The sequence below is a fragment of the Osmerus mordax genome, chromosome 1 (assembly GCF_038355195.1).
Source record: "Osmerus mordax isolate fOsmMor3 chromosome 1, fOsmMor3.pri, whole genome shotgun sequence".
NCBI classification, from domain to species: domain Eukaryota; kingdom Metazoa; phylum Chordata; class Actinopteri; order Osmeriformes; family Osmeridae; genus Osmerus; species Osmerus mordax.
Genome location: NC_090050.1, coordinates 22,921,916 through 22,934,982, shown reverse-complemented (window position 1 = coordinate 22,934,982; position 13,067 = coordinate 22,921,916). Strand labels below are relative to the sequence as shown.

The 13,067-nt window shown below is 42.7% G+C and overlaps 1 protein-coding gene across 1 annotated transcript; it reads left to right on the top strand.

The window, feature by feature from the left end:
* The first annotated feature begins 353 nt into the window (after nucleotides 1–353).
* On the top strand, nucleotides 354–12,642 carry LOC136941798 (inter-alpha-trypsin inhibitor heavy chain H4-like). Its single transcript, XM_067234437.1, has 21 exons — nucleotides 354–428; nucleotides 1,230–1,387; nucleotides 1,590–1,694; nucleotides 4,772–4,934; nucleotides 5,304–5,411; nucleotides 5,650–5,778; nucleotides 6,006–6,122; nucleotides 6,528–6,696; nucleotides 6,812–6,922; nucleotides 7,058–7,239; nucleotides 7,400–7,576; nucleotides 7,738–7,859; nucleotides 8,161–8,387; nucleotides 8,770–8,799; nucleotides 10,539–10,766; nucleotides 10,935–10,997; nucleotides 11,231–11,335; nucleotides 11,460–11,637; nucleotides 11,819–11,964; nucleotides 12,139–12,220; nucleotides 12,358–12,642. Exons 1-21 carry the CDS (start codon nucleotides 354–356, stop codon nucleotides 12,467–12,469), a joined length of 2,787 nt encoding a protein of 928 aa, XP_067090538.1. The 3' UTR covers nucleotides 12,470–12,642.
* The last annotated feature ends 425 nt before the right edge of the window (nucleotides 12,643–13,067 follow it).

The window sequence follows — 13,067 nt, the reverse complement described above, 5'->3', positions numbered from 1 at the left end:
CAAAAACAAACTTGACTGCCAAACTGTGTGCGTCTGTGTCTAGTGTGTGTCTGTGTTTTTTAACTATCGGCCCTATTTGTTTTGGAACTTTGCCTATAGTTTACAGCAATTGATTATGTTAATGAGGCAAGTGTTGGTTTTGTGGAACTGTGGAACAGTAAGTAGGTAAACTGACAAAATGTGTACATTGCACAATTGAGGGGGGTATATTATGAGTATTTTGGTGCGTACATTTGTGGGGGTGGCACAAGCAGGTAATTGTCAGGTGGACGAGGTGCTGACCAATAGCTGTTTGGTCGTAGGTATAAAAGGAGGTGTGTGGTTTTGGAGTCATCGTCTCGGTGAATATCGTCATGGAGATGGTTTGGCTACGAGCTGCTCTCCTCGGACTGCTTCTGGTTTGTGTTACCACGGCGCCCATTAACCAGGTAGGACCCCCTCAGGCCCGTCATGATTTGATGACAGTGACTTGACATACTTTGTTAGTTCATACGTGCGTCCTGTTTTATTTTCCGTTTATTTTCATTGACGTTTCTCAGCCAACTGATTTAATCAGGTCCTCCAACAATGAGATGTTTGTGAAATGTAAATGGTTTTTCATACTTGTCCAGTTTTATGTTAGGTTTCAGTTTGTCCTGGCTGTGCAATAGTGATCATTATTATGCCAGTGGAGATTCATTGATCTATTGAGACTCTCCAGGGTCAACGACCTACTGGACCCTGTACTATGTCCCATCTTCTGCGGGTGTGTGTGTGTGTGTGTGTGTGGGTGTGTGTGTGTGTGTGTGTGTGTGTGTGTGTGTGGGTGTGTGTGTGTGTGTGTGTGTGTGTGTGTGTGTGTGTGTGTGTGTGTGTGTGTGTGTGTGTGTGTGTGTGGGGAGAGCGAGGGAGGGGGGTAAATCCGGGAAGTCTGATAAGATGTCAAATCGTGGTGTTTCCCTGCCAAAACCAAATGGGGTAAATGAGATTTCAAAATGACTTCTGTATGTGTCTGTGATGGGGTGCATGTGTGGTACAATATTGTTGTTCTCTTGACCAGAATTGTCCTACAATGTTGCAACTAACCTTAGTAATGACACACATCTAGGTGATGATGCAGGGTTATATCTCAATCTTGGCAGGATTAATGACACACATCTAGGTGATGATGTAGGGTTATTTCTCGATCTTGGCAGGATTAATGACACACAGCTAGGTGATGATGTAGGGTTATTTCTTGATCTTGGCAGGGTTGGAAAATCTACAGCTTTAACATCAACTCCACAGTAAGCAATCGCTATGCTACCACCACCATCACCAGCCGCGTGGCCAATCCGATGGAAGCTTCACAAGAAATCGAATTCCACGTCCAGATTCCTAAGAATGCCATCATCAGTAAATTCCGAATGTGGGTCTGACTTACAAGAATACTTATACTGTATAGATTTAGTTGCTTGTACTAGTCAGTGTGAAACGTGTATCTTGTCTTGTGTCCACTTCTCCCCTTTCTTCACACCCACCCACCCTCTCCCCTCCTCTCCCCTCTCCCCTTTCCCACTCTCCCCTCTCCACCCCTCCTCTCCCTCCCTCCTCTCCCCTCCCCTTCCCAGGGTGATAGAGAAGAAGACCTACGATGGGGTGGTGAAACAGAAGGAGGAGGCTGAGCAACAGTACTCAGAGGCTGTGGCTCGCGGCCACAGCGCTGGCATAGTCAGGTTAGATAAACATGTTTGGGAGTGCGTGGTAGTGAGATAAAAGTACCTGTATCAGAAGAACCACCACCCACATGTTAGAAACATGTCCTCAGTAACTCCAAAGGGAACTAGAGAGGATACAATTTCTGGGGAAATTGTAGGGTGTGCTTGCTTGCGTCGGTTGCACAGGGGTCTGTATATTTTATATAAAAATGCATCGGGCCTACTTATTATTTATAAAGATTACATAGATTTAAAAGCATCTTTTTTTTGCTGCTCATTTACAACTCAAAATACGAGTGAAGTGTAGAATGAAATATGATGTCTTCTCATTTCCCCTGCAAGAGGCAGCTGACAGGCTGAATCAAAACGAATACATTTGGCAGACCTGTGTACAAATGGACCTAATCTCTATGACTTAAACGTCCTTTTAAGTTGTCCCTTCTCGTGATATTTTCAGGCATTTAGCCTACTCATATTGCATTCATTCATTAATAAAGAACCCCCTTTGAAGATTATTCTACGACTTTACCGGCAGAAGATAGAATCGCGATTCAAACAGTACCATCTGCTAACTGAAAATATGCCCCCAAAAACGTAAATAAGCTTGACATTTATTTAGTGGAAAATAGCTCATTCATAAAAAGCTCACTGGTAGCGATCATTGTCAGTAACAACTCAAAATGCGATATAGCCCTGTGTGGAGAAGCTGCCCCGGTAAATTCTACTACTACAGTACAGTACTAGACCACTGCTGTGTTCGTCTTGATAGCGATTGCGTTGGTTGAATTCGATTAAACGTTCCGTTGTACGGTTTAGGCTGAAATTAATTATTTTCATGAACAGATTGACAAAGTTTAGGCTGTGGCAATGAAGTTCAGGTTAGTAGTCAGATAGTTTCCCTACTGAAAGACTTTTGAGTAAGGGGAGTGCCGAACATGTTCTGTTGCCGTTTGACTTAAACAGCTGAGGAGTTGTTGTTAGCTACTCACACTAGTGTCTCGGGTACAGTAGGCTACAGCGTTGCAGTGAGCTACACTGGTTTGAAACCACAGGTAATGGTAATTTCACCAACAAATCGTTTACTAATGTCAGAATAAATCCTACAACGAAAATGTATATGTGAGGAATGTTTATTTTAACGATTGAAAACAGATACATCATAGACCACTGTAGTATGTGTTGCCCGGGCAACACAGGCTAATGTCATGATGCTAATATGTCAGTGAAATAGTAGACTACTGTTTCCGAAAGTAGATGTACTTCCTTAATAATATCAGCTTATATTGTACATTACACATCACAATTGTGTGTCATATCACAAAGTAAAATGAGTAAATATTTATCACCCTGGCCTCTTTGTTTGTGGCGTTTCTGCAGCTGCCTTGCAGTAAAGCTATAGTTAGCCTAGCTATCCCCCAAGTTAACAGATGCGAAACGAATGTTCTGCCAAAGGTAGTCACGCGTGTTTTCGTGACATTATTGCAGACCGGTGTAAAAATTGACCTAATCTCTATGATTTAAACGTCATTTTAAGTTTTTCTCTTCTCATGATATTTTCAGGCATTTAGCCTACTCATATTGCATTCATTCATGAATAAACAACCCCTTTGAAGATTATTCTACGACGTTACAGTACCCGGCAGTAGAAGATGGAATCGCAATTCAAACGGTACCATCTGCTAACTGAAAATATGCCCCCCAAAACGTAAATAAGCTTGACATTTATTTAGTGGAAAATTGCTCATTCATAAAAAGCTCACTGGTAGCGATCATTGTCAGTAACAACGCAAAATGCGATATAGCCCTGTGTTGAGAAGCTGCCCCGGTAAATTGTACTACTACGGTACAGTACTAGGCTACTGCTGTGTTCGTCTTGGTAGCGATTGCGTTGGTTGAATTGGTTTTAACGTTCCGTTGTACGGTTTAGGCTGAAATTAATTATTTTCATGAACAGATTGACAACGTTTAGGCTGTGGCAATGAAGTTCAGGTTAGTAGTTAGATAGACTTTTGATTTAAGTAAGGGGAGTGCCGAACATTTTCTGTCGCCGTTTGACTTCCTAAACAGCTGTGTACTGTAGCTAGATGTTTTTGTAGTGTGTCTCGCGTAAGCTACAGCGTTGCAGTGAGCTACACTGGTTTGAAACCACAGGTAATGGTAATTTCACCAACAAATCGTTTTCTAATGTCAGAATAAATCCTACAACGAAAATGTATATGTGAGGAATGTTTATTTTAACGATTGAAAACAGATAACTACATCATAGACCACTGTAGTATTTGTTGCCCGGGAAACACAGGCTAATGTCATGATGCTAATACTTCAGTGAAATAGTAGACTACTGTTTCCGAAAGTAGATGTACTTCCTTAATAATATCAGCTTATATTGTACATTACACATCACAATTGTGTGTCATATCACAAAGTCAAATGAGTAAATAGTTATCACCCTGGCCTCTTTTCTTGTGGCGTTTCTGCAGCTGCCTTGCAGTAAAGCTATAGTTAGCCTAGCTATCCCCCAAGTTAACAGATGTGAAACGAATGTTCTGGCAAAGGTAGTCACGCGTGTTTTTGTGACGTTAGTGACGCAGTGACGTTAGTAACGTCAGTGACTGTGGCTAGCAAATTAGCCACCGTTAGCTTCACTTTTCGCCACAAAAACTTAACTTACGCTTAAACCATGCAACGGAACGTAAATTCCAATAGAAGCAACTCAATCGCTACCAAGACGAAACTTTTGACACCTACGTTGTCTATGTAGGCCAAGTATTTACTGAGTTTTAGGGGGGCAAAAAGAAAAATAAAAAATAAAAATAATAATAATAATATATATGTGAGAGAACAAAGGTTCTCAATAACTCCTGAGTACGTCTAGGGAGTCAGTTGGCTGAGCGGTGAAGGAGTCGGGCTAGTAATCCGAAGGTTGCCAGTTCGATTCCCGGTCATGCCAACTGACGTTGTGTCCTTGGGCAAGGCACTTCACCCTACTTGCCTCAGGGGAATGTCCCTGTACTTACTGTAAGTCGCTCTGGATAAGAGCGTCTGCTAAATGACTAAATGTAAATGTCTTCATGACCACATGTCGTGTGCCTCAGCTCTGTGGGGAGAACCTTGGAGAACTTTAAGACCTCTGTGACGGTTGCCGCCGGGAGCAAGGTGACCTTTGAACTCACCTACGAGGAGCTGCTGAAGAGACGTCTGGGCGTGTACGCGCTGCTCGTCCACGCCAGGCCCATGCAGCCTGTCGAGGACTTCAAGGTGAGGCCATGACGAGACACATGGGTCATGCGTGTTTAAGCATATACTGTCACAGATTTGTCCCTCTCAAGTGAATCACACAAGTGCCCTAGAGCACTTTCAAATAGTTTAACTTAAGGCGAGGTCTAGCATTTATCAAGCACTTCTAGGATGGTTAATATGGGATCAGGCCACTTCTTGTCCATATTGTTTTAGACAGCCAACACAGACACTGCATTTAGACTAAATGGTCCTGAAATCATCTAATGCTTCAGATAGCCTTTATATTAGTAAAGTACTGTAATATGACTTAAGAGCTGAGTCTACTAAAGCATTACAGTACCTGATAGTCAAGGCTTCAAGCTCCTTCATATTTTATCCAAATCCTAGATGGACGTGTACATAAATGAGAAAGCAGGCATCAGTCTCCTGTCGACATCCGGAGGATTTAACAAAACCCTTGCCGATGCCATCACCAAGACACAGACCGCCGACCAAGTACAGTCCTCCAACACGATCCACCTGTAACTTCCGAGTTCCGACCACATCTCTCGGTCTCAGTTGCAACGTTTCCGACGAACGCTTACAGAAAACAACAGATCAGTCGGTTCAATGCATCTCATGCGCAATTTGGAGTCGCATTAATCACTTTTATTTGATATTGTAGCAAGGACAATAGCAGCCACAACATGCTACTTGTCTAGCGACGTGTCTAGCGGCTTGTTTCTCTCCATAGGCGTGGATTAAGTTCTACCCCACGGTGGAGCAGCAGACGGCCTGCGACGACTGCGGCGAGACGGGCTTGAACGGTGACCTGGTGGTCATCTACGATGTGAACAGGGCCGACTCAATAGGAGACATCGTGGTACGGACTTGCAGATTGTTCACAGCAGAGCGATGAAGCCAATTCTTTATTTTTCTTTGTTTACCCAGTCTTGTACAAAAAAGGATGTCATTTACAAATACCTGCTTTACATAAGGCTCTTTAGTCAGTATTGTCATCGAGCTACAGTTTAGCTGAATAGACTGTCCTTAGTTTCATTGCCTTGACCAGTACTTAACACTCTCATTGTCTATCAAACATCCCTCCAGGAGTCAGGTGGATATTTTGTCCATCACTTTGCCCCAGAGAACCTTCCCCGCATCCCAAAAAACGTGGTCTTCATTATTGATCGGAGTGGCTCAATGCATGGCAGGAAAATGCTACAGGTACCCTGTGAGTGAGTGAGTGAGTGAGTGAGTGAGTGAGTGAGTGAGGGAGGGAGGGAGGGAGGGAGGGAGGGAGGGAGGGAGGGAGGGAGGGAGGGGGAGAGAGAGAGAGAGCGAGAGAGAGAGAGAGAGAGAGAGAGAGAGAGAGAGAGTGAGTGACTGAATGAATGAATGAATGAATGAGTGAGGGAGGGAGGGAGGGAGGGAGGGAGGGAGGGAGGGAGGGAGGGAGGGAGGGAGGGAGGGAGGGAGGGAGGGAGGGAGGGAGGGAGGGAGGGAGGGAGGGAGGGAGGGAGGGAGGGTGAGAAAGAGACACAGAGAGGGAAAGAGAATGTGTTTAGATCTCAACCTACGGTACTGTAGATTATTGAAGTATCACACATGGTTCATTGCGATTGCCTATAGACTCGTGAAGCGATGTTGAAGATCTTGGGGGATCTGGCGGAGGACGATTACTTTGGTCTGATCACCTTTGACAGCCACGTGTCAACCTGGAGGAAGGAGCTGGTCCCAGCCAGCCAGGATAACCTGAGTGCTGCTAAACTGTTTGCAGGAGCCATCCAGGATGGAGGAGGTAAGCAAACAACCAACTTCTCTTCAGTACCTCACTTCTGTGCTCCTCCTATAGAGGGAAACCCCATAGATCCCCCAGTGATGGTGTGTGACATTATTACCGTCTCTCCTCTCAGCTACGGACATCAATGCTGCCGTGTTGAAAGGGGCGGAGCTACTGAACGGACAGACCCGTGGAGGCTCCGCCTCTCTCCTCATACTGCTCACTGACGGAGACCCCACATCAGGTGGACACACTGACACGTACAAAGAACTTACTCAAAGTTCACAGTACATAGTTCAGCGTTATGACTCTTTCAGGTGTATGAGAAGATGGTTCAATTATGTTTGAATGTGTTACATTCCTTCCATTCTCAAAATAGGTGAGGTGAACCGGGAAAAGATTCAGGCCAATGTAAGGGGGGCCATCAGCAAGAAATTTCCGCTCTACTGCCTGGGATTTGGATTCGATGTGAACTTTGAGTTCCTGTCCAGCATGTCTTTAGAGAACAATGGTGTCGCACGGCGAATCTACCAGGAGTCGGACGCAGCGTTGCAGCTGCAGGTGATGCCCGTTGTGACAGGAAAAAACATCTTCATTTGCGCTCACATTACACACTACATATAGTTTTTTCTCAAGAGTCCCCTTAGCCATTTTTGAAAGACCAAACAAGTCATTCTTAGGAGAAAGGGGGAGGTGCCAATGCCCTCTGTGTCATCGACAGGGGTTCTATGAGGAAGTGGCCACGCCCCTGTTGACAGATGTACAGATGATCTATTTAGGAGGAGCTAATCTGACCCAGACTAACTTCAGCCAGTACTACAAGGGCTCAGAGATTGTGGTGGCTGGTCAGGTGACCAGCAACGAAATAGACCTTTCCCCCCAGGTGATCGCCATATCGGTGAGTATGCTTCCATACCAACCTGTTTCAGGTTTGAAGTGCCCAAATCCGTCATATGTGAATTGGGCTTTTTTATTTATAAAGTTTTTTCTCATTAATGGATATTTTCGGATGTAAGCCAACGTCGATCATTCTGAAGGGAGAGTATGTTTCTTTTACAGAAAAGCCGCAAGATGGAGTTTGTGGACGAAAAGTCCTCTTCCCGATCCAAGGAGCCAATAGCAGAGAGCCGTCTCAACAGACTGTGGGCCTACCTGACAGTCAAGCAGCTACTGGATACAGAGTGAGTGTAGGCACAGTGTGCTTGTGCTTTTGGGGGCCCATAATGACAAAGTAAAAAATGTTTGTTTCATATTTTTTATAGATTTGTCCCCCCCCCCAAAAAAAAAAATGTTGTGGGAAAAAATGTATTTCATCCATTTTGGAATATGGCTGTAACATAACATATGGAAAAAGTGAAGAGCTGTGAATACTTTCCATATGCACTATATGATATTTGAATGTGTGTGTACGTCCACAGTATATGATATTTGAATGCGTGTGTATGTGTGCCTTAATGACCTCCGTCTCCACGCGGTTGCTAGGCTGCAGTATTCCGGTCCTGCGAAGGCGCAGGCGAAGAAGGTGGCCGTGGAGCTGGCTCTCCAGTATGGCTTTGTGACGCCCCACACCTCCATGGTGGTCACCAAGCCTGAGGGGGAGGACACCCAGGTGGCTCACAAACCCCAGGAGGGGGAGAAACCAGGAAGACACAGCAGACCAGACCAACACTCCACACGCTCTTCTTCATACACGCGCACTGGTGTTCATGGTGAGCTTAAACCTACCCTGTGAGTGTGTGTATATATATTTACATTTAGTCATTTAGCAGACGCAGACGCAGACAGCAGACGCTCTTATCCAGAGCGACTTACAGTAAGTACAGGGACATTCCCCCGAGGCAAGTAGGGTGAAGTGCCTTGCCCAAGGACACAACGTCAGTTGGCATGACCGGGAATCGAACTGGCAACCTTCGGATTACTAGCCCGATTCCCTCACCGCTCAGCCACCTGACTCCCTTAAATATACACACATACTGCATATAAATGCATACAGGACATGTATACAGGAAACGTGTGTATATTATATTGTGAATTAAGCATATGTTATGTAAATAAATATGAACTGTATGGATTGTCTGCCTTTTTAAACAGATCAACGTTTCAGGAAAACCCAATCAAAAGGTAATGGTAATTTAGTATTTTACTGTCTACTATAAATAACTGTGATATAACATTTGGTATAACCTACCTTCCTACCTCGTGATGTCATGCTTCTATGTGTGTGCTCAGAATGTTCTGTGATGATTCTGTTCTATGGGGAGTCAGGTGGCTGAGCGGTGAGGGAGTCGGGCTAGTAATCTGAAGGTTGCCAGTTCGATTCCCGGCCGTGCCAAATTACGTTGTGTCCTTGGGCAAGGCACTTCACCCTACTTGCTTAGGGGGGAATGTCCCTGTACTTACTGTAAGTCGCTCTGGATAAGAGCGTCTGCTAAATGACTAAAATGTAAATGTAAATGATTGTTACCAGGGTTAACTAGACGGATTGGTTCAGGTGAGTAGGCTGATTGAATTAGATTTTTGAACTAGAGAGGGTACAATTTCTGGGTAAATTGTGAGGTATGCTTGCATCCGTTGCAGATGGGTCAATTTTTTTACTTAAATTTTACAACCTATATTTTGGTGTATTTTAAATAAGTATACTTAAGCATACTCAAAAAATTTTGGGATCAGAATTTGACCATTCGAATACAAGCAATCGGAATTTTGTTTCATGGGATTTGGGGATTTTCTTTTGGAATTTTTGGGATCTGAATGTTACCGGAATTTGAGCTACCTGAATTTCCAAACCTTTAATTTTTGGATCTGATTTTTTTTTTACATTGAAATAAATTCATATTTACATTTTAAAGAAGTGAATTCAAAACCCAAAATTTGGTGGTGTTTAAATTTCAATACTACATATTCAATGCTTTTTAAAATTCAAAACATTATCTCAATGATTTGCTTCCATAACTGGCAGTATCTAATCTGGAATCAGAATTCCAACAGTACCATCTGCAAACTGAAAATATGCCCCCAAAAACGTAAATAAGCTTGAAATGTATTTCTGGAAAATTGCCTAATAAAACAAGTTTACTAAAAGTGATCATTATGTGTTAGTAACAACATCAAGTGCTTACCCAAGGAAAGCACACCCAATAATTATAACATAAGAATAATTTTTTTAATCTGTCAAATTCTAAAATCTTTCTAGCAGGTTTGCATTGATGCAGGCACAACCACACTACAGCTTGCCTTCATTGGATGTGCTCACACCTTTGGCGAGCACAACCATTGTTCTCTCTCATATATATTTATTATTATTGGGATTTTTAATGAATGAATGCAATATGAGTAGGCTAAATGCTTGAAAATATCACTAGATGGGAGAAACTTAAGGTGACATTTAAGTCATAGAGGTTAGGACCATTTTTACACCGAATTTCCCAATATCTTCGTTTGATCCAACTTTTCAACTGAGGCTGCTATAGCTTCTCACTATTCCCTCTTACAGGGGAAATGAGAAGACAACCATTTCATTCTACACTTCACTTTTTGTATTTTGAATTGTAAATGAGCAGCAACAAATGTATGCTTTTAAATCTATTTAATCTTCATAAATAATAAGTAGGCTTTTTTATATAAAATATACAGAAATATCAGTTCTAAAAATTACAGTTAATAAATGGACCCATCAGCAACCGACGCAAGCAAGCACACCCTACAATTTCCCCAGAAATTGTACCCTCTAGTTTATCTTGTCTTTCTGCAAGACACCAACCTCATTGTTAAGATAACACCTTCCCTGTAATACTTTGCCTGTGATTTTACTTCAGAGCTCCCCTCAATTTGTCTGTTATGTTTTTGTAATTTCTTCACAGCTCCACCTAATCCTCAAAGCATGACAGATTCGTGGCTCTTGGCTAGAATGCCTGCAAGATATGGAGGAGGAGGATATGGAGGAGCAGTAAGAGGATATGGAGGAGGAGGAGCAGGAGCAGGAGGAGCAGGAGCAGGATATGGAGGAGCAGGAATAGGAGGATATGGAGGAGGACATGGAGTACCAGATGGAGCAGCAGCCAAATTACTTACTCAAATATACGATCAAGGTGACAATCGATTATTGTCTCAGATTTGGTGACACACACGACAGCACAGCCTCAATACTCAAATTTAGTTACTTTGTACACACTATTCGGGAAGAAATGTCAGTATTCACTTCTCATTGAATTGCATGTAATGTGAACTTGAAACACACTCTTTATTGTGTTTTGTAGACCCTGAATATGAATACATTTCCGCTACTCACACCACAAAAACACAGACTACAACTCCAAAAGGTACTGTTGACAGTGACAATGTAAGATTCCATAAATGTTTATACTCTCTTGATATTTCTGGTTGCCTTCTTCACCTGCTTAGTGCCACCAGGTGTTTAAATTTGAATATTGGGTTTGAAGACTAACATCCTGTCAGATTGTGCCTATCCCTACCGTACAGTATCTTATGGACTCTTTCATTCTCTCCCTTTCCTCCCTCCCTCAATCATTCTCTCTCACTCTCTCTCTCACAGTGAGCTATCTTAGGGTATTGTTGCCAGCTGTGAGTTCAGCCTTCCCCCTGTGTTTTGATGTACCAATACCAAAGCCAGTTAGAATTCTGCAGGACCCCGGCAACGGTAAACTGTCATTCATTTAATCGTTCAACCCAACCATTCATCCAGCTTTCAGTTATTAATAGGTTGAATCTGGTGCTCATGAAAGTGAACTGAATCTCTTTATTTTCTCCCCCCCCCCCCCCAGAGCTGATCATTTATGGATGGTTTGTCAATACTGCTTTTGAAAAAATTATAATCCGTCACCACAGCACAGTTGAGCTGGTGCTGGACTGCACCCAACCTTCACCCAGGCTCTTCTACAGAGATGGGCAGAACACCACAACTTATCCCTGGGCTGCTGGGTCTACCTTTGTTGCAAAGAGGTGCTTTTCCTGAACCAATTCAACAACATGCTTTTTAATAACAATAATATAAAATCATTGACAGTGTGAAAAGATGACATAAGTGCATTTGATTATTGCCATGACCTTTATATTGTGTGTAGTGTTCAGAACTATGTCATCTACCTTTTGATTCTGATGGAGGTGAGATGTGTGTTCATAGGCTGACAGCATTAATGACAGAAAAGGAACTGGACATAAGAGTTGGTGACACACGAATAGTCATACTCCTAAACGAGAAACATGGATTCAGCTTCTTGTGGCCTGTTTTGAGAGAACGTGCATCAGGCGACATTTCTGGATTAATAGGTGACGGATTAAAATGCAGCAGTCAAAACAGTGAAATGTAACCAAACATATTATTTTAATGACCTTGCCTCACTGATGGTTTGCACTTACTCTAGGCGATAGTGTTTTGATTGCACTTGTAGAACAGAGGTCCGACTGGCCACAGTTACTAACTTTAAACTGTGGATATTACAGCTGGAAAACCTGTGGACTTTGAAATCAACGGGTTGATTCCTATTACACTGAAGATGAACAACCAGGAGGTGACGGCTTCCAGGTGTGTGTGTATGTGATGTGTGTGATAAACACAGAGCGAGATAGATAATCTGTCCCTTCAGTACTACCTGTTTGGTTTGTTGACTAGTCCTTTTGCAGTGTCTAAGAATGATGTGTGTGTGTGTGTTTCCATTGCAGGTCTCTTGCTATAGATCACAGTCTGCCTTCCTCTCCTGATGTTGCCTGCCTGCACATCTCTCTTCTGTCTGCCCAGCAGATTGGAGCAGTCAGCAACTTATCCGTCTCATAACTGTAGCTGGCAGCCGTGCATACTGTGACTGAATGGCCATGTGTCCAGAATTAAGATAAAAGTCAAGTTCTTTTTTGGGGGGGAGGGGGGGATATTGTTGCCTGTTTTAAGACTAGATCAAGCAACAGAATTCAATTTCTTTTTTTTTTATTAATAAAAACAATTTTTTTGATTTTGGCAACAACTATTCTTTGTGAGTTTTTCCATTTAATGTATTTACCTTTCTCTCTTTTACACCCTGATTCACACAATTAAGGTAAGGTCAGTGCTATGTCAACTGGGTGTGTTTGTCAGGTATTTGTAGCCCAGAAACACTTTAACCTAGCAACACTGTAACCCAGCAACACTGCTTTGGCACAGGCTTCATTGATTTGTTGGACCCGAAATGCTCCTTGCGGTGTATTCATACTTAAACTTCAGGTTCGGATATGTGCTGTATAAGACAGTATGCGTTACTCATAGTACATTGATTAGTCTTGATTAAGGTGAAAAAGTGTACTGTGTTCAATCTTGGTAAAATAAAAAAGGGTCCTTAATAATCAACTTTCTTCCAAGTAAATGTCTTAAAATGCAGACAATATTATCCACTTGTCACGTG

Bases quoted from the DNA above. Each gene is read 5' to 3' on its own strand.
- LOC136941798 (XM_067234437.1), top strand. From the start codon at position 354: ATGGAGATGGTTTGGCTACGAGCTGCTCTCCTCGGACTGCTTCTGGTT. The intron at 1,388-1,589 runs GTGGGTCTGACT...TCCCCTTCCCAG, and splicing joins ATCATCAGTAAATTCCGAAT to GGTGATAGAGAAGAAGACCT. The intron at 5,779-6,005 runs GTACGGACTTGC...ACATCCCTCCAG, and splicing joins ACTCAATAGGAGACATCGTG to GAGTCAGGTGGATATTTTGT.